The following is a 17141-nucleotide window of genomic DNA, read 5'->3' as shown; positions in this document are numbered from 1 at the left end:
TGTGTCACAGTGAGCCATGGCTGGCAGCCACCCCGTACTGCTCGGGTGATAGGTCTGTCCGTAATGCATCCGGCAGCCCCTACAGGAGGGGTAAGTATAGTTCCACCTGTCTCGGCAGGATGGAGCAGCTGGACATTCCCTGGGAGGTCGACTAGGGGGTCTCTCCCTGTCCCTTCCCCCCTCCCCCCTGTCCCATGCTATGGCCCGCTGTGTGACTGGGCACATGGGGGTGTGGTGCACGTACCTGGCTGGGGGTCCTCCAGGGGGGGCTCTGGGTGTTGGGGTTCCCCTAGTCCTCTTCCCTGTTTCTGGGCCACGGTGGGTTGTTTTTGGTGTATGCTTTTTGCTGAGGCTTTTTGAAGAAAGACATTACACTTTGTTTTTTTAAATAAAAAAAAAAAAAAAAAAAAAAATCTGAGTCGTCTGATGATATTTACCAGATTCACCCTTTAATAGTATATACAGTATATCCCTCCTCTAATAGTATATACAGTATATCTCTTCTGTCTGTTATTCTCAGAGTGGATTAGATATTTTTCTCCCTAACCATATCGTTGGTTATTTATATTTACCACTGTATAGAGATATTTAAGAATACATTTTTATTTTTCATTTTTTTATTTTTATTTTAACTAAAATTTTACACCACATTTTCTTTTAAGGTTATTAATCAAAGCAATAATTGGCCAACTAATCGATTATGAAAATAATTGTTAGTTGCAGCCCTAATTATTATACAGCACTGGTTTCTTTCAATTAGAATATTTTCACAGTAGGAGTTGATTAGCCAAAGCTTGCATTCGATCCTAGACAATACTAATGACTCATAACCCTATATCTTGTGATGTACAGTTAAATTGGTTGTAAACCTTTACATATACCCAGTGACGTGACTGGCCTCAGATTAAACAAATCCTCCTATATATGTTGTACCTGTTTATCTGCAGTCTTCTCTTCTCTACATCCGTTCAAAGTGCAGAATTTACAAAGCTTGTCTGAGCTGTCAGAAAAAAAGGGGGCTGGGAGCTGAAGTTACACACTGCCGCCCTCTTCCACAGGGCATACAGGAACAGAGCTGAGTCTGTCAATTTTTCCATTTTTCTCTTGGTGTTAGAAAAACTTGTCAGACAGAATAAAGCAGCAGACAGAAATTACACAGAAAGTACTCCTAACTGAGAGCAGCCATTCTCCACCAGGGTTCCTCCAGAGGTTGCAAGGGGTTCCTTGAGCTGTGGCTGATGAGCCACCTTTTTGTTGGTGCCTACAGAGTTCAAGGTTCAGCAGCATGGCACCAAATATCTACCTTTTTAGCTGCCTTTTAGGCTGCGTTCACACCTTAGCATTTTGTTTTCAGGCAGAAAAGTGCGTGCTGTTGCCGCAATTTTTACCGCAATTTTGCAGAGGTCAAAAGGTCACCAATGTAAAAAGCAGACAAATGCTTGTAATCTGCCCAAAAATAAGCTTGTGTACTTCTTTGAGCTTCAGGCATTTTGCTTCAGGCTACAAAATGCTCAGATGTGAACAGGGGCATTTTTTCTGTCTTTTTACCAGCTGAAAATGCTCAGGTATGAATGCAGCCTAAGGTTGGCATTCTGAGCACCACTTTAAGGGGGCCATTCTTCCTATTGACCACCAGTATAGGGGCATTGTTCCTTTTGACTCCTGATAAATTGGTTTTAGTAAGGGTTCCTCGAGATCTCCAAATTTATTTTTGTGGTTTTTCTAGGGCAGTGGTCATCAACCCTGTCCTCAGGGCCCATTAACAGGACAGGTTTGCAAGATAACTGAAATCCATCACATGTGATATAATTTGCTGCTCAGTGATTGCAGTATTCTAGTCTGCATCTCTCCAAGGTAATACATAAAACTCGGCCTGTTGATGGGCCCTGAGGACAGGGTTGATGACCACTGTTCTAGGGTTAAAAGATTGAGAAAGCTTGCTATCGAGGGATATGCTTTGTTCATATTGCATGTCTGAGGTTTACAACCACTTTTTAAAAGAAAATCACTGATTCACTGTTTGCACGTGAGCACTACAACACAACTGATTGGTCGCTTGTGATGCTTCTCCCTCTCCCTTTAGGTTGATCAGGATGAGTATTTGTTATTCATATATCGGTTGTTTACAACCAAACTGGATAGTGTATGCACACCTTACATTTTATTCAGTGCTGGCATTATTTCATTTTTTATTAAAATATAGTTGTAGAAAAAGTAAAATAACACACCCCTTTTGTTAGTCAATTAGGCTGCAGCTTTAATTCCTGTCTGAGAAAATTGCTATCATGCACTGAGTCAGATTATATGGTTGGCCACCCCTAATGAGATCATATTTGGCTCCTTCTCCTGCCATCCCTCTTGTGTAGCCACGAGTACAGCTAAGCTGTATTAGAAAGGAAGGTGCCAGCTGGGGGAAGTACTGAGAGGATTCTCATATTGCGTCTCTAAACTTCACACAACCATGTATTAGTCAAAGAATACACAATGTATCTGAAAGAGGAACTGGTACACAAAGCAACCATGGCAATCCATGTCTGTTTTTTGCTCTGTTATTTAGTTGTTTTGGTCACATGTTTTTATTTATTTCACTGTATTGTATGCTTTAGTTTTTATGGATGTATGGGTTTCATTTAATATTTTCTCATCATCTTTCTTGAAATGTAACACTATATTAAACAAAACCTTGGCATTTCACCATGAAGCTGTGAGCCTCACTGATAATGAGCCATTAAATTGTGAATGTAGCTATTCTGTTGACATTTTGTGAGGGGTTTTTTTTTTTTCTCTAAATGAAGGCAGATGTAATTATATTCTGCCTATTTACTTGCTGAATGTGCAGACATCTGTCATGCGTTTTGAGTAAAAAGTAAACCCCATCGCTTCTGAGGAATTTGAAGCATGTTTCCAGAAGCTCTTCAATGCTTGACACCAGATTTCCATGTCATCCAATTGTAAACATTTATATGCTGTCGCTAAGACCCTTCACACTGGGGCCGCCCGTGCGTTTGCGCTAAAGCGCGGCTCGTTATATCGGCATTTTACTGCCGTGTAAGCATTTAACCACAAGAATGAGTTTAAAAACTTCCGTGTTGTGGCACTTCCGAAGCGATTTTTAGGCGCTTTGGAAATGCTGCCCATTCATTACAATGGGCAGGGGTGTTTTCACTCCCAAACCATCCCAAAGATGCTGCTTGCAGGACTTTTTCTAATGTCCCGCAAGCGCACTGCCAGGGTATGAAAGCACTTGTTGCATGTCGTTTTTCAGGCACTATTTCTGACACTAAAACACCTGAAAACTGCCTCCGTGTGAAAGGGGTCTTAAAGTATTACTAAACTCAGAACCTGCATTCATTATATCTGGTCTCCCACAGTACACAGAACATGGAAATGCAATTATTTTAGTAAATATAAATGACTAAACACCTTTTCTCGTTAGCAGTATATAGCAGTTTTGTGACTTGTATCAGTTCCTAGTAAACCTTGTAGGAGGAATTTCATTCTCCCCTGACCCTCTGGCTGGACAGTGCGGATTGGCCCTGTTCTGATTACATGCACCCTCCCAAGATAAAAAAAAAATACACACCAAACTGAGCATGTTCAGCGTTTCCTCTATCATCAGGAGATGTATCGATTTTTTTTTTTTTTTTTTTTTTATTTGATTCAAAAGTATTTCTCTGGTGGGTCTTGAATTGAATTTTAATTTAGAAAGCATTGTGTAGTGCTTTCTAAATTAACCAGCTAAACACAACATGGGCAGGGTACTACATGTAGATTAATTGTGGCTTCACCTCCCTCTTATTTGCAGACACAGGCTGGAGGGGCGTGACACAGCCTGTGACTGGCAGAAATCCACTGACACCATGTTATTGCCAAAAAAAAATAATAGATTTGATTTCAAATCTATAATTTGTTTGCCAGTTTAATACAGTTTATTGACATTTATCTATTTTTTACTCTGAATTTCAAATGCTATTTTTTTTTATTTTGAACATGTGAACAGCAGTAGAGGACTAGGAGCTCCTCCTGCTTATGTCTTCCTGCAGACAGGCTGGGAAATAGCTGGGTCATGTGACAGCTGTACTGTATATCACAAAGGATTTTTTTTAACCACTAAGGCTGCATTCACACCTGAGCGTAGCTTTTTCAAGCGTTTTTTGCGGCGTTTTTTACCGCGATTTGCAGCGTTTTTTACCGCGATTGCGGCGTTTTTTACCGCGATTCGCGCCGTTTTTTGCCGCGTTTTGTCGCGAATTTGTGCAGGCAAAAGGTCACCAATGTTAAGCATTGCAGATACAGCGTCAAAACGCCCATAGAAACGCTCGTTGTCGCGCTAAACGCTCGTTGTCGCGCTAAACGCTCGAATCGAGCGTTTCCATTAGTTTCTATGGGAATGAAAACGCCCAAATCAGCCCGATTCGGAACTTGTTTGAGCTTCAGGCGTAGGGCTTCAGGCGACTTGGAGTGGAGATGTGAACCATCTCCATTGAGAATAATGTATTTTTTCCCCTCCAGCGTTTTGTAGCTTCAGGCGTAGGGCTACAAAACGCTCAGGTGTGAATGGGGTCTTAAGGACCGCTGCATGCCAATGTATGTTATCACAATGGCACGTACAGGCACAAGCACGTACATGTACGTGCTTGCCTTCCAGCATGTGGGGGGTCCGATCGGACCCCCTCCTGCTGGATGCGGCGGTCTGTTTTCGCTTCAGGAGCGATCCGAGATGAGGGGATGGCCGTTGGTTTCTGGCCATCCCCTCTCGATCGCTCCTGGCGAATGAGAAGCTTCCTCCCACTGTGTATAGTAAACACAGGCAGGGAGGAAGTGATGTCATTCTCCTCGGGGCGGTCTTATTGACTGGACTACGAGGGGAGGACACAGTAAGTGTGCACCAACACTACACTGACATGTAGGCACACACAGGCACACAAGCCCCCCCGCCCCCCCCCCCCAGTCACAGTGTCACTGATTGCAGTGATCATTTATTTACTGATGACTGCATTCAGTGTCAGTTGTAAAAGTAAAAACTGTCAGGGCAGTTAGTGTTAGGTCCAGGGTAGCCCCCTACCACCGCCCAATAAAGGTTTACCCCCTGATTGCCCCTAGTTAACCCTTTCACCCCCTTTTGCCAGTGTCACTAAGCGATCATTTTTCTGATCGCTGCATTAGTGTCACTAGTGTCGCTAGGTAGCTAGTTATTTTTTTTTTAGGTTCACCGCCAGGTTTTTATAGCGCTAGGTACCCCGATATACTACCCAATAATGGTTTTAACCCCCTGATTGCCCCTAGTTAACCCTTTCACCCCCTTTTGCCAGTGTCACTAAGCGGCCATTTTTCTGATCGCTGCATTAGTGTCGCTAGGTAGCTAGTTATTTTTTTAGGTTCACCGCCAGGTTTTTATAGAGCTAGGTAACCCGATATACTACCCAATAATGGTTTTAACCCCCTGATTGCCCCTAGTTAACCCTTTCACCAGCGATCACAGTATAAGTGTCACTGGTGACGCTGATTAGCCAGTTAGTTATTTAGGTTCCCCGTCAGGTTTTTATATAGCGCCAGGGACCCCCATATACTACCTAATAAAAATTTGAACCCCCTGATTGCCCCTAGTTAACCCTTTCACCAGTGATCACCGTATAAGTTACGGGTGACTCTGGTTAGTTTGCTTTTTATAGCATCAGGGCACCCACCATTTATTACCCAATAAAGGTTTAACCCCCTGATCACCCGGCGGGTGATATCAATTAGGTTTTATGGTCAGGGTCTGCGTCGCCCCAGGCAGCGCTATGTTAGTGCCAGTACCGCTAACACCCACGTGCAAAGCATAAACCTCCCGTAGTGGTATAGAATCTGATCAGATCTATACTAGCGTCCCCAGCAGTTTAGGGTTCCAAAAAAAACGCATTGTTAGCGGGATCAGCCCAGATACCTGCTAGCACCTGCGTTTTGCCCCTCCGCCCAGCCCACCCAAGTGCAGTATCGATCGATCGCTGTCACTTACAAAACACTAAACACATAACTGCAGCGTTGGCAGAGTCAGGCCTGATCCCTGCGATCGCTAACAGTTTTTTGTTGGTAGCGTTTTATATTTAAATCCGGAAGGCAGTGCTTGGTTTTCGGGGTCCCGTACGTGGCTAGGCTCCCAAAAAGTCCCCCACATGTGGTATCCCCGTACTCGGGAGAAGCAGCAGAATTTATTTTAGGGTGTAATTTGACTTATGCCCATAGCATGTGTGAGCAATATATCATTTAGTGACAACTTTGTGCAAAAAATAAAAAAATAAAAAAAATTGTAATATCCCTGCAACTTGTGGAAAAATATAAAATATTCCATGGACTCAACATGCCTCTCAGTAAATAGCTTGGGGTGTCTACTTTCCAAAATGGGGTCATTTGGGGGGGTTTTGTGCTATTTTGGCATTTTATGGCCTTCGAAACTGTGATAGGTAGTGAGGAGTGAAATCAAAAATTTGCACCCTTCGAAATCCTGAAGGCAGTGATTGGTTTTCGGGGTGCCGTACGCGGCTAGACTCCCAAAAAGTCCCACATATGTGGTATCCCCGTACTCAGGAGAAGCAGCAGAATATATTTTGGGGTGCAATTCCACATATAACTATGGCATGTGTAAGCAATATATCATTTAGTGACAACTTTTTGTAAACTTTTTTTTTTTTTGTCATTATTCAATCACTTGGAACAAAAAAAATATTCAATGAGCTCAACATGCCCCTCAGCAATTTCCTTGGGGTGTCTACTTTCCAAAATGGGGTCATTGGGGGGGGGGGGGGGGGGGTTTGTACTGCCCTGCCATTTTAGCACCTCAAGAAATGAGATAGGCAGTCGTAAATTAAAAGCTGTGTAAATTCCAGAAAATGTACTCTAGTTTGTAGACGCTATAACTTTTGCGCAAACCAATAAATATACGCTTATTGACTTTTTTTTTTTTTTTTTTTTTTTTTTACTAAAGACGTGTGTCTGAATAAATTTTGCCCTAAATGTATGACTAAAATTGAGTTTATTAAATTTTTCTTAACAAAAAGTAGAAAATATATTTTTTTCTCAAAATTTTTGGTCTTTTTCCATTTATATCGCAAAAAATAAAAATCGCAGAGGCAATTAAATACCATCAAAAGAAAGCTTTATTTGTGGGAAGAAAAGGATGCAAATTTCGTTTGGGTACAACATTGCATGACCGCGCAATTACCAGTTAAAGCAGTGCAGTGCCAAATTGTAAAAAGATCTCTGTTCCTTAGGCTGAAAATTGGTCCGGGGCTGAAGTGGTTAATTTAAAATAAATAAGGCCAACATCCATGTTCAGAAATCAAAGGGACAATGTACATTAACAGTGTGTGTTTAGTATGACTTTAATAGCGAAGTACAGCCTGGCCTATAGCAGAACTAGAGTGATAGGCTGGAGGGGGGCAACTGATATGAGATGCTGTTCCATTTTGTTTAGTCTTAGGGCACAATGAAGACCAGATCTTTGCCAGTGTGGTAAAACCCTGATGTCATGCCACTTGTGATTCCAGTTAATATTTCTGAGTGCAATTGAATTTGACTCCATAGTACAGCGATCACTAAACAAGCATTAAACACAAGTTAGTGATATATTATCTCCCTAATGCATTTGGCATAGAGAGGAAGTATGGGTTAACATCTGTAAAATGACAGAGGTTTATTGGTTTCTCTTTCAAGGGAAACTAAAGCCCCAGGGTGCTCTGCGTTTCAAGAGTAGTTTAGAAGTGAAGCAATAACAAAGCCATAGTCAGTGGCTTAAAAGAGCCAAGATGATGTAAGAATTGGAAATTATGCTTTGTCTAGTTTGAAATGGATTTGTTTTGTGCTTTGGGACCGAGCTAGAAGAACTGTTTTTCTGTGAAAGCAGAGTTAAACATATTTTGTGTAATGCATTAAAAAAAAAAAAAAAATCTGTATATACTTTATATCATCAGACATTTGTCATTTGAGTTTCTTATGACCTGTATCTGCATTCTGGGGTAATGCACATGGATAAATAAAGGTCTTCAGACCTCAGCTTCTCTCCTGGGACTGATGTGAGCTTGGTAATGTGTGATCAATCACAAAGCAATTAAACGTTATTGACAAAATACATAACCTACAGAAATATGTTAACAGCAGAAAATTGCAATAAAGATAAAATTGAACTATAAATTTTAATGAAAATATATTAAACCAGTTACATTTGACAGAACAGAAGGACAAAATCTGCTAATTAAACTGAACCTGTTAAGATACAGTGCCCTGAAAAAGTATTCATACCGCTTGAATACCCCTTCTCCACGTTTTGTCATGCTACAACCAAAAATGTAAATGTATTTTATAGGGATTTTATGTGCAACACAAAGTGGCACATAATTGTGAAGTGGAAGGACAATTATAAATGATCTTAATTTTTTTTTTTACAAATATCTAGAAACTGTGGCGTGCATTTGTATTCAGCCCCCTTTTACTGTGATAAGCTCTAGGCTTTGTGAGGCCTTAGGCAAAACTTGGACATGAGGCACTCTCTCGCCCATAATGGGAAGAATAATTAAAGCAATAAAAATATAATACTACATTGTAATGTACAGTATAAAATGAACTGGTAGCAATCCACCCATGGCCAGTTGTCAAGGATTCCAGCATGGTATTGGATTGTATGACACCAGCGAGCTCACCCAGACCTTCCCTCCCTTTCCCAGGCTGTGCTCTACTCTCCGCTGGGTGTGTCTTGTCAGCAGATCACCAAGCACAAACAGATAACATTGACAGCTTAAGGTGGCAGCAGCATCCTTCTCGATGCTGGGCTCTCCCCTCCAGTGGCATAGCACGGGTTGTCAGAACCTGGGTCAAGGCAACTCATTCGCGCCCCCTAAACCGTGTGGACTTTTAGGTCTGGTCACGTGATCCCCTGTGTCAGTCATCAGTGGCTGCATGGGAGAGGAGAGAGGGCTTGACAATGGATGGTAAAGCCTGGAGTGGTGACATCATCCACAGCTTCCCCTGTCCCATCTGTTGTTGGCGGTTTTAAGGTCACATACCTCTGAACCCCTAAACCTTGAGCACTCCATTATGCAAATCTTGACCAGCCACTGTTGTAAAATGCTTTGGCCTGCCCTCTCCACCCTATTGGTAAAGGATGCCATCCATCAAAGTTATAAGCCAATAACAACCATTGGAGCCTTACCACTTCCTGTGGCTGGTCTAGATCTGTATATGAGAGAGTTTTTGGGGACTCGGGTCTCCTGAATGTTCCACCAGGTAGGTAAGAAGAATGCAGCACCTTTTTATAGGGCCTCTTTTTTTCCCTGAGATAGTTTGGAAGGTTTAAAGGGTAAGTTCACAAAAAATGAAAAGCTAACTCAAAGTATCCTGGCCACACCTCTGGACCTCCATTTTAATAGTGCCCTTGAGACCCCATGCTTCTGTTGTGGAGGTGTGTGGTCTTTACACAATTCATGACCCGGGGGAGAGGACAGAGAGGAAGAGGAGTAGAGGATATGGGTAGGGAAAAGAAGACAGAAGAAGGGGGAGAGAACATAGGGAGGGGGGAGAGACCGTGGGGGGGGGGGGGGCAGAGAAGGGAGGGAGGGGGCAGAAAGAGAAAGAGGGAGGGGTGACAGGATGGACAGAGGGAGGGGCAGAGGATAGAGAGGGAAGTGGGGAGAAATGACAAAGGGGAGGGAGAGAGGTGAGAGAGCAAAGGGAGAGAGGATGGGGGGGGGGAGAGAAGAGAGAGGATAGAAATAGTGAGGGGGGGGAAGGGAGGCATAAAGGACGGGGGGGGGGGGAACAGAGGGGAAGAAAACCAGGTTGAGGGAGGAGAGAGGACATGGGGGGGGGGGATAGAGAGAGGGAGTGGGAGAGAGAGGAGGGGGAGGGAGGGGTGATAGGAGGGTTAGAGGGCAGAGGGAAGGGGGATGGGGGGAGGGTACATAGGAGCAGAGGAGTAGGGGTTGACATGATAATATAGATAGATGGGCAATGTTGTACCACTGTAGGATCGTAGACAGTGGCGACCTGTCCATTAGGAGCTCATGGGCGACGCCACCCCCCCAATCTATGTGCCTGGCCCCTGATCTACACACAGGGCATTGAATGCATGGATTCCAATAAGGGTGTTTTTTATTTTAAGCACATGATTATAGCTGGAGGCTCTAACAGGCTTAAAAAAAAAAGATAGTCTTGGGGCGCAGAGCATTGCGCTCCAACCCCACCTAGTTGTGTGAGACTAGTGAATGAATATTCGCTATTCTCACACTGATCCTCCTCCCGGACAATCGGGAAGCGGGTCATTCGATTCTCAGAAAGGAGATGAGATCCAATTGCACGCCAGGAGGAGAGATGAGATGCACGCTACATGCGCTAAGTGCGGGCCCTAACTGACTATCCTGACCGATTGGGGGGGTGCTGCCTGTGACCTGGGGGGGCCTCTGTGCCGTCTGCGACCTGATGGGGGGGCAGGCAGGGGTGGATTGTTTGCCGCGCCCCCCCCCCCCATAGAAAAAAACAGCCACCACTCATTGCAGGCCTGGCCACTGGATATTCAGACATCAAGCACTACATTGTGGGAGGTATTCAGCCAGGCATGTGTCCCATACCCAGAAGTACCAAGCATTTTATGGGTTTCCAGGGCTGCAAGTAGCAATGTGAAAGATAGGATTTTAATACTTTTTTTATTATTATTATGGTATGTTGCACTGTGCCACAGTGGTTTAGCCCTTGTTCACATTGAATGCAGCTTCATCTGAAATCACACGATTTCAAAGCTGGATGTCAGTGCAACTTGGAAGACATCTCTGCAGCTTCATGCACAGATGTCTATGCATGTCATACCTGAAATCGCCAAAAGTAGTGCAGGAGCGACTTTTTCAAATCGACGCGGGCCTGCAAAGTCGGTGTTGCACCAATTTGAACAGTGCCTTTGCCGACAATAGAGTGCGACTTGTCATGCGATTTTACCTGTCAAAACGCATGACCGGTCGCTCCGGTGTCAAAGGGGGCTTACAGAGTACATATTTTAGGCAGTACTCACTCATGCACCACATCTCTGATGCCAATAACAAAGATGGCTGAGGCAGACCTGTAACACAGCTCTCGGTGTGATTGTGAGCTGTAGAGGTTTTTAGTACAAATGTAGAAGCAGCCTCAGTGTGCTGCCACCCATTAATGAGTTTTTGTGCTGGATGAACTTGTATAGTAAATAGGTTTGGAATGGGATTGGCCACTGGAAAATAACAGCTTGAGTTCTAATGACTTTTTGTTTCACTCTGTGCTTCTCTATCATGTATATTGGTTGCCACCCTCGGATGATGCAATGCTGCATGATTTCATTTAGTTCAGTTAAATGAGCTTATTGTGTTTAAGTTGTGACAAAGTTTTTCTCCTCTCTGCAGGAAGTGTTCATCTAAATTGGCTCTGCAGCGACACATGGGAGTGCATGCTGGAGAAAAACCATTTGAATGCCAGCACTGTGAATATAAAACCAGGCTGAAAGCTTCTCTGACGCAGCACATGAGAATTCACACGGGTGAGACTAGTAAACACAGCTGTATAACTATACAATTAACAATACACTTTTTACTATTCACAGCATGCTGCAGATATGTCAAAATGTATACAATAAACTGTTATCCAGTGCTGTTACATGCTAAACAACATTATAACTGGATGCTTTCAGCTCGTGTTGTAAGTTACCCTATACTAATCTTTTACGTGACTGTTTTTAAATGTTATCACTACTGCAGTCATACTACAAGTATAATGAAAAAAGGACCACTTTTTTTGTAAACTCTAATACTGGCCATTCATGTATCAATCTTATTGCTCAATGAGATAGTTTTGGTATTCTACCTGGACACGGCCATGCCACTTGGCAGCCTGGGTGCCCCCTCTGCCTGTTGCTGTCATCCTCACAGCCAGACAGAGGGCCAGAAGCATGACAGGTTTGGGCAGAGGGCAGGAGCTACTCAACATTTCAAGCAAGAAAACTGGGGATTAGTGGCTTTTGACAAGGGGGGGTCGTAGCAATCAATCACCCATTTGTTAACATGAAAGGTTGGGCAGCTCCCACTGTCTATTCAGACCTACTGTGCATCCTGCCCTCTGCCCTGCTGTGGAAGGTAGGACATTGAAGAAGAAAGGCTGTAATGGAAACAGGGACTGTGATGTAATTGGGGGGACGTGTTATGTGAAGTGGACTGTGATGTAATTGAGGGGGGGACGTGTCATATGAAGTGGACTGTAATGTAATCGAGGGGGGGACGTGTCATGTGAAGTGGACTGTAATGTAATTGAGGGGGGGGATGTGTCATGTGAAGTGGACTGTGATGTAATTGGGGAGGTGGGGTGCATGTTATGTAAAGTGGACTGTAAAGTAATTGGGGGGGATGTCTTATGTGAAGTGGACTGTGATGTAATTGGGGGGGGGGGATGTTTTATGTGAAGTGGACTGTGATGTAAAGGGATAGTTGTGATGTGAAGGGGTCTGTGATTAAAGGAAGGGGGGGGGGATATGAAGGAAGGGCTGTGATTCAAATTGGGAGGGCTATGATGTGAGGGAGAGATTGAGGATATAAAGGGGAAAGTGGGATGGAGGAATGGGATGTAAAAAGATACTGTGATGGGGGAGGGAGCTGTGATGTATGGGGGGGCTGTGATGTAAGAGGGCAGGGCTATGATGTGAAGAGGACTGTGATTTAAGGTGGAAGGGGGGTGTGATGTGAAGGGAGGACTGTGATGCAAAGGAGGGGGTACTGTGTTCTGAAAGGGGGGTCTGCAGTGTAAGAGGGGAATATAATGTGAAGGGCACTGTGATTCAGGGGAGGCTGTGATGTGAAGGGGAAATGAGGACACCATTGTAAGGGGGGCTGTGATGTAAAGGGGAGGGTGGAATGTAAATGGGAATTGTGATGTAAAGGTTGGACAGTGATGTAAAGCAGGAATTTGTGAAGTGAAGGGGGAATTGAGGACACTGATGTAAAAAGGACACTGTGATGTAAAGGGCTGGGAACCAAGGACACTGATGTCAAAGAGAGAGGGCTGTAATGCGAAAGGATCTGAGTAATACCAAAAACATGAGATTTGGACCTCTGCTGGAGAAAATTATTTACCAGACTTCTGTGATTTTTTTTTTTTAAATTCAATACCTTGCTCTAGAACAGGGGTGCCCAACCTTTTGAGGAGCGAGGGGCCACTTTAGCAACTTGGTAACTAGTCACGGGCCACAATGAGGAGAGTGGGCAGATGACATGTCCGTGTCCGCTCTGCATATGCAGAGCAGACACAGACACAGCCCGCTCTACTCTATGGGCCCTCCTTTTCCCCCTCCCCCCTACCAGACAGAAGGGGATGGATACCCTTCTGTTTATTTAAGCAGATCGGATTGGAGATAGGTGGAGGTAAAAGGACACAAGTCCGTTTTACATCTGCCCCTCTGTAGAGGTGAATGGAATCCAGTTAGGTCCATCTGAAAAACAGACAGGCGGACCCATTGGTGTGGAAGGGGCCTAAGGTTGCTTTCACACTGATGCACGGTGGTTTACCCACACCTCAACTGACCTCAATCTTCACTTCTTCCTCAGGATTCCTGCAGGTATTGCTGGCTGCTGCTGTCCCCCAGGTGGGTATGGCTGGTGGCTGCTGCTGGCAGTCCTCCAGGGCCGGTACTGCTGGTGGTCCTGCTGGCAGATACTGCTGGCTGGTAGTTATAGTCACATTAGAGTGACAGAAGGTGGCACTGGAGGAAGCATGTGGCTGCAGTAGAGAGCAGCGGCGATGCTTCCTGGAATAAATTTGATATCACCACGCTTGTGACAGGCGCCAGCGCTATACAGGAAGCATCAACTCCTTTACGCTGATGCTCGAGGATGGCAGGTCACATCAGAGGGCGCTGTGGGTCAGTGGTTGGGCACCCCTGGTTTAGAAGGTTATAGCTAATGTTTTACTTCTCAGTAGTATAATTTTTTTTTTTTTTTATTCTTTATTTAAATTTTCAATTTTACACTCATAAAAACAAAAGGGTGTCTGATACAATACACCCAAATTACATCGCAAATGCATCAACAGTCCCTTCAGACACCTTCCCCTATTCCCATGCCCCCCTCCCCCTCCATGCACGCCCCCTCTAAACCACTAGTCCATCTAGTTGATCCTTCCTCTTACCCTATATGCTCTTTCTAGCTCTCTTTCTAGCTCTAATTCTAGGTCTCTTGGGTTATCTCCCACACATATCTCCATGAGTTTTTAAAACCCTCCCACCCCTTCCATTTATCTTCTTTGTCCCTTTCCTCCTCCCTCTCTTTATCTTGCTCCCTCTCCATTTTTTGAATATAATTTATTCCATTTATCCACTTACTTATCTTTGGACTTTCTGGTTTCTGCCAATTTTTTGGGATCAATCCCTTGGCTACATTTAATAATATTGGTACCAATGAGGCCTTATATAACCCCATCGGTCTGTCCGTCTCGTGGAACAGACAGACCCATGGGTCAAGAGGGATAGATTCACCCGTTATCGCTTTTATCAATGTCAAAATCCTTATCCAATAGTCTCTTATGGTGGGGCATTCCCACCATATATGAGACGTTGTACCTACCATTTTACATCCTCTCCAGCATTCGAAAGAAGTTTCCAATTGATAACGACTCAATCTGTCCAGAGTAAGATACCATCTCGCTAGGCATTTGTAATTTATTTCTATCATCCTCGTATCCGGTGCCGTTTTGTGTGTCATTCTCCAGATATTACTTAGTCTAGTACTCATATCCCTCGTGCCTATTTCCCTTTCCCATTGCTTGATACATGGAGGGACCTCCCCATTCTCTTCCTCCAACACCACTTTATAAATTTGAGCAATACTGTTTTTGGTATTTCCCTTTACAATCAACTTTTCAATTTCTGTATATTCCTTTTCTGAACGAATTGGGGCAGGTAATTTTTCCACAAATTTGTTCACCTGGTTATACCTCCATGTATCAAGTTTCCACCATTCTGTGTCACCTAACAAGTTCTGAAAAGTGCAAATTTTTCCTTTTTTCTACTATATCCTTCACTTGTACCTCCCTTTTTTTTTTTTTTTTTTTTTTTTTTTTTTATCCAATTTCTCCCTACCTCCCTCATCCCAGGTACAAAAAATACATTATCCTTCAAATTAGTGGGGTGTTATATTTCCATTATTTTTGTGCATGTATCCTATCTCATATGTTCAATGCAATGTAAGTGATTTCATGTGTATCCGGTCCTAATTCCCTAAAATGTGGTGGATTCCATACTATGTGACCCAAATGTGTCCTACTCATGCTAAATTCTATAACCCTCCATCTTTTTTCACTATTCTCTCTTGTCCATTCTACTAAACGTGACACTACTACCGCATAATAATATTTTTTTAAATCGGGGACGGCCAGACCGCCTTTTTTCTTATTTAGACACAAAACGTCACCTTAAATACGTGGTCTTTTATTCTGACATGTATATCTGGAGATGATACCTTTTTAATATTGTAAAAAAAGATTGTGGAGTCTTTAATGGGAGCATTTGAAATTTATAAAGGATTTTGGGAGTTATCATCATTTTAACCGCATTTATACGACCAAACCACGAAAGTGTGGATAATGAATTTTTTTTTATTTCTCTCCTAATCTCGTCTAAGAGCGGGATATAATTTATTAACCACTTCCCACCCGGCCAATGCACATATACGGCCGGGTGGGAGCCGTCTACTCCTGATAGGACGTTCAGGAACGTCCATCAGAAGGAGCGGGATCGCGCGCGCGCAGCGGCGCGATCCCGATGCGCCCGTGTCACCCGGACACGGCGCATCTCAGATCGTCAGGAGGGTTCTGTGATTGGCCCTCCTGATCACATGACGGCCGTGTCCAATCACGGCCGTCATGTGATGTAAACAAACAGCCGGTTGCTAGGCAATCTGCTCCTCCTCTCCTCACACAGAAGTCATCGCTGAGGAGAGGAGAGCAGATCACTGCAGCCGGCTGATGATCAGTGAGTATGAGCTGTTTTTTACAGATTTTTACTCACTGATCACCAGTCTAGTGTACACACAAATCACCACACAGTAAACACACCACACAGTATAAACACAATGTCCCCACACATGTCCCCAAAACATACATGTCCCCAAAACATACATGTCCCCAAATAATAAAAACACATGTCCCTAATAATAAAAACATGTCCCCCACATATGTCCCACTAAAATCACATGTCCCAATGATTATCTGCACACATATGTACATGATCACCTGCACACATATGTACATGATCATTTGCGTACATATGTCCGTGATCACACAAACCAATTATTATACACTTAACGGAATTTTTTTTACCAAAGACATGTAGCTGAATACATTTTGGCTTAAATTTATGACAAAATGTGATTTTATTGGATTTCTTTTAAAATAGAAAAAAGAAAATATTGTTTTTTTTTCCAAATTTCCGCATTTTTGCGCTTATATCGCAAAAAATAAAAAACGGAGTCGTGAATAAATAACACCAAAATAAAGCTCTATTTGTGCGAACAAAATGATAAAAATGTCATTTGGGTACAGTGTAGCATGACCGCGCAATTGTCACTGAAAGCGCTAGAGCGCTGAAAGCTGAAAATTGGGCTGGGAAGGAAGGGGGCGAAAGTGCCCTGTATTGAAGTGGTTAAATACGTTTTCCTTAGAGTATCTGTTGGTCTAGTCCCCAAGTACTTTATGTCCTGTTTCCAGATAAAATAGAATTCTTTTCCTAACCTCTCTTCTTCTATCTTATTTATATTGATATTCAGTATTTCCGACTTCGTGGGATTTATTTTAAGATTAGAAAGCTCTCCATATTTTTCCAAAGCTCGTAGTAAATTAGGGAGCGTTGTCCTAGGATGTGAAATTAAAAAAAGCACATCATCTGCAAAAGCTGCCAATTTATGTTCTTCCCGATCCACTCTTATCCCCCTTATGTCCGCACTATTCCTTATATAGGCCAATAAAGGTTTGAGTGTCCGTATGAACAATAAGGGGGACAAAGGGCAACCCTGCCTTGTTCCATTTCTTATCCTAAGACCCCTTTCACACCACACCGCCCTTTTGCGTCGGCGGTAAAACGCCGCTATTTTTAGCGGTGTTTTACCTCCGGATTT

General features: G+C 43.4%; 1 protein-coding gene across 3 annotated transcripts in view; it reads left to right on the top strand.

Annotated features, from left to right (window-relative positions):
- Positions 1-17141, top strand: part of LOC143996840 (uncharacterized) — a 79811-nt gene that overhangs the window by 34230 nt on the left and 28440 nt on the right. For all 3 annotated transcript variants that reach the window (XM_077492124.1, XM_077492123.1, XM_077492122.1), the window contains exon 5: positions 11394-11527. In XM_077492124.1, the coding sequence (XP_077348250.1) occupies positions 11394-11527 (134 nt within the window). The remainder of the gene's footprint in view (positions 1-11393; positions 11528-17141) is intronic.

The sequence above is a fragment of the Lithobates pipiens genome, unplaced genomic scaffold (genome assembly GCF_037356315.1).
Source record: "Lithobates pipiens isolate NorthernLeopardFrog02 unplaced genomic scaffold, aLitPip1_a1.2 Scaffold_19, whole genome shotgun sequence".
Lineage (NCBI taxonomy): Eukaryota > Metazoa > Chordata > Amphibia > Anura > Ranidae > Lithobates > Lithobates pipiens.
The sequence above is the reverse complement of the archived record's forward strand: the minus strand, read 5'-3'. Positions and strand labels throughout refer to the sequence as shown.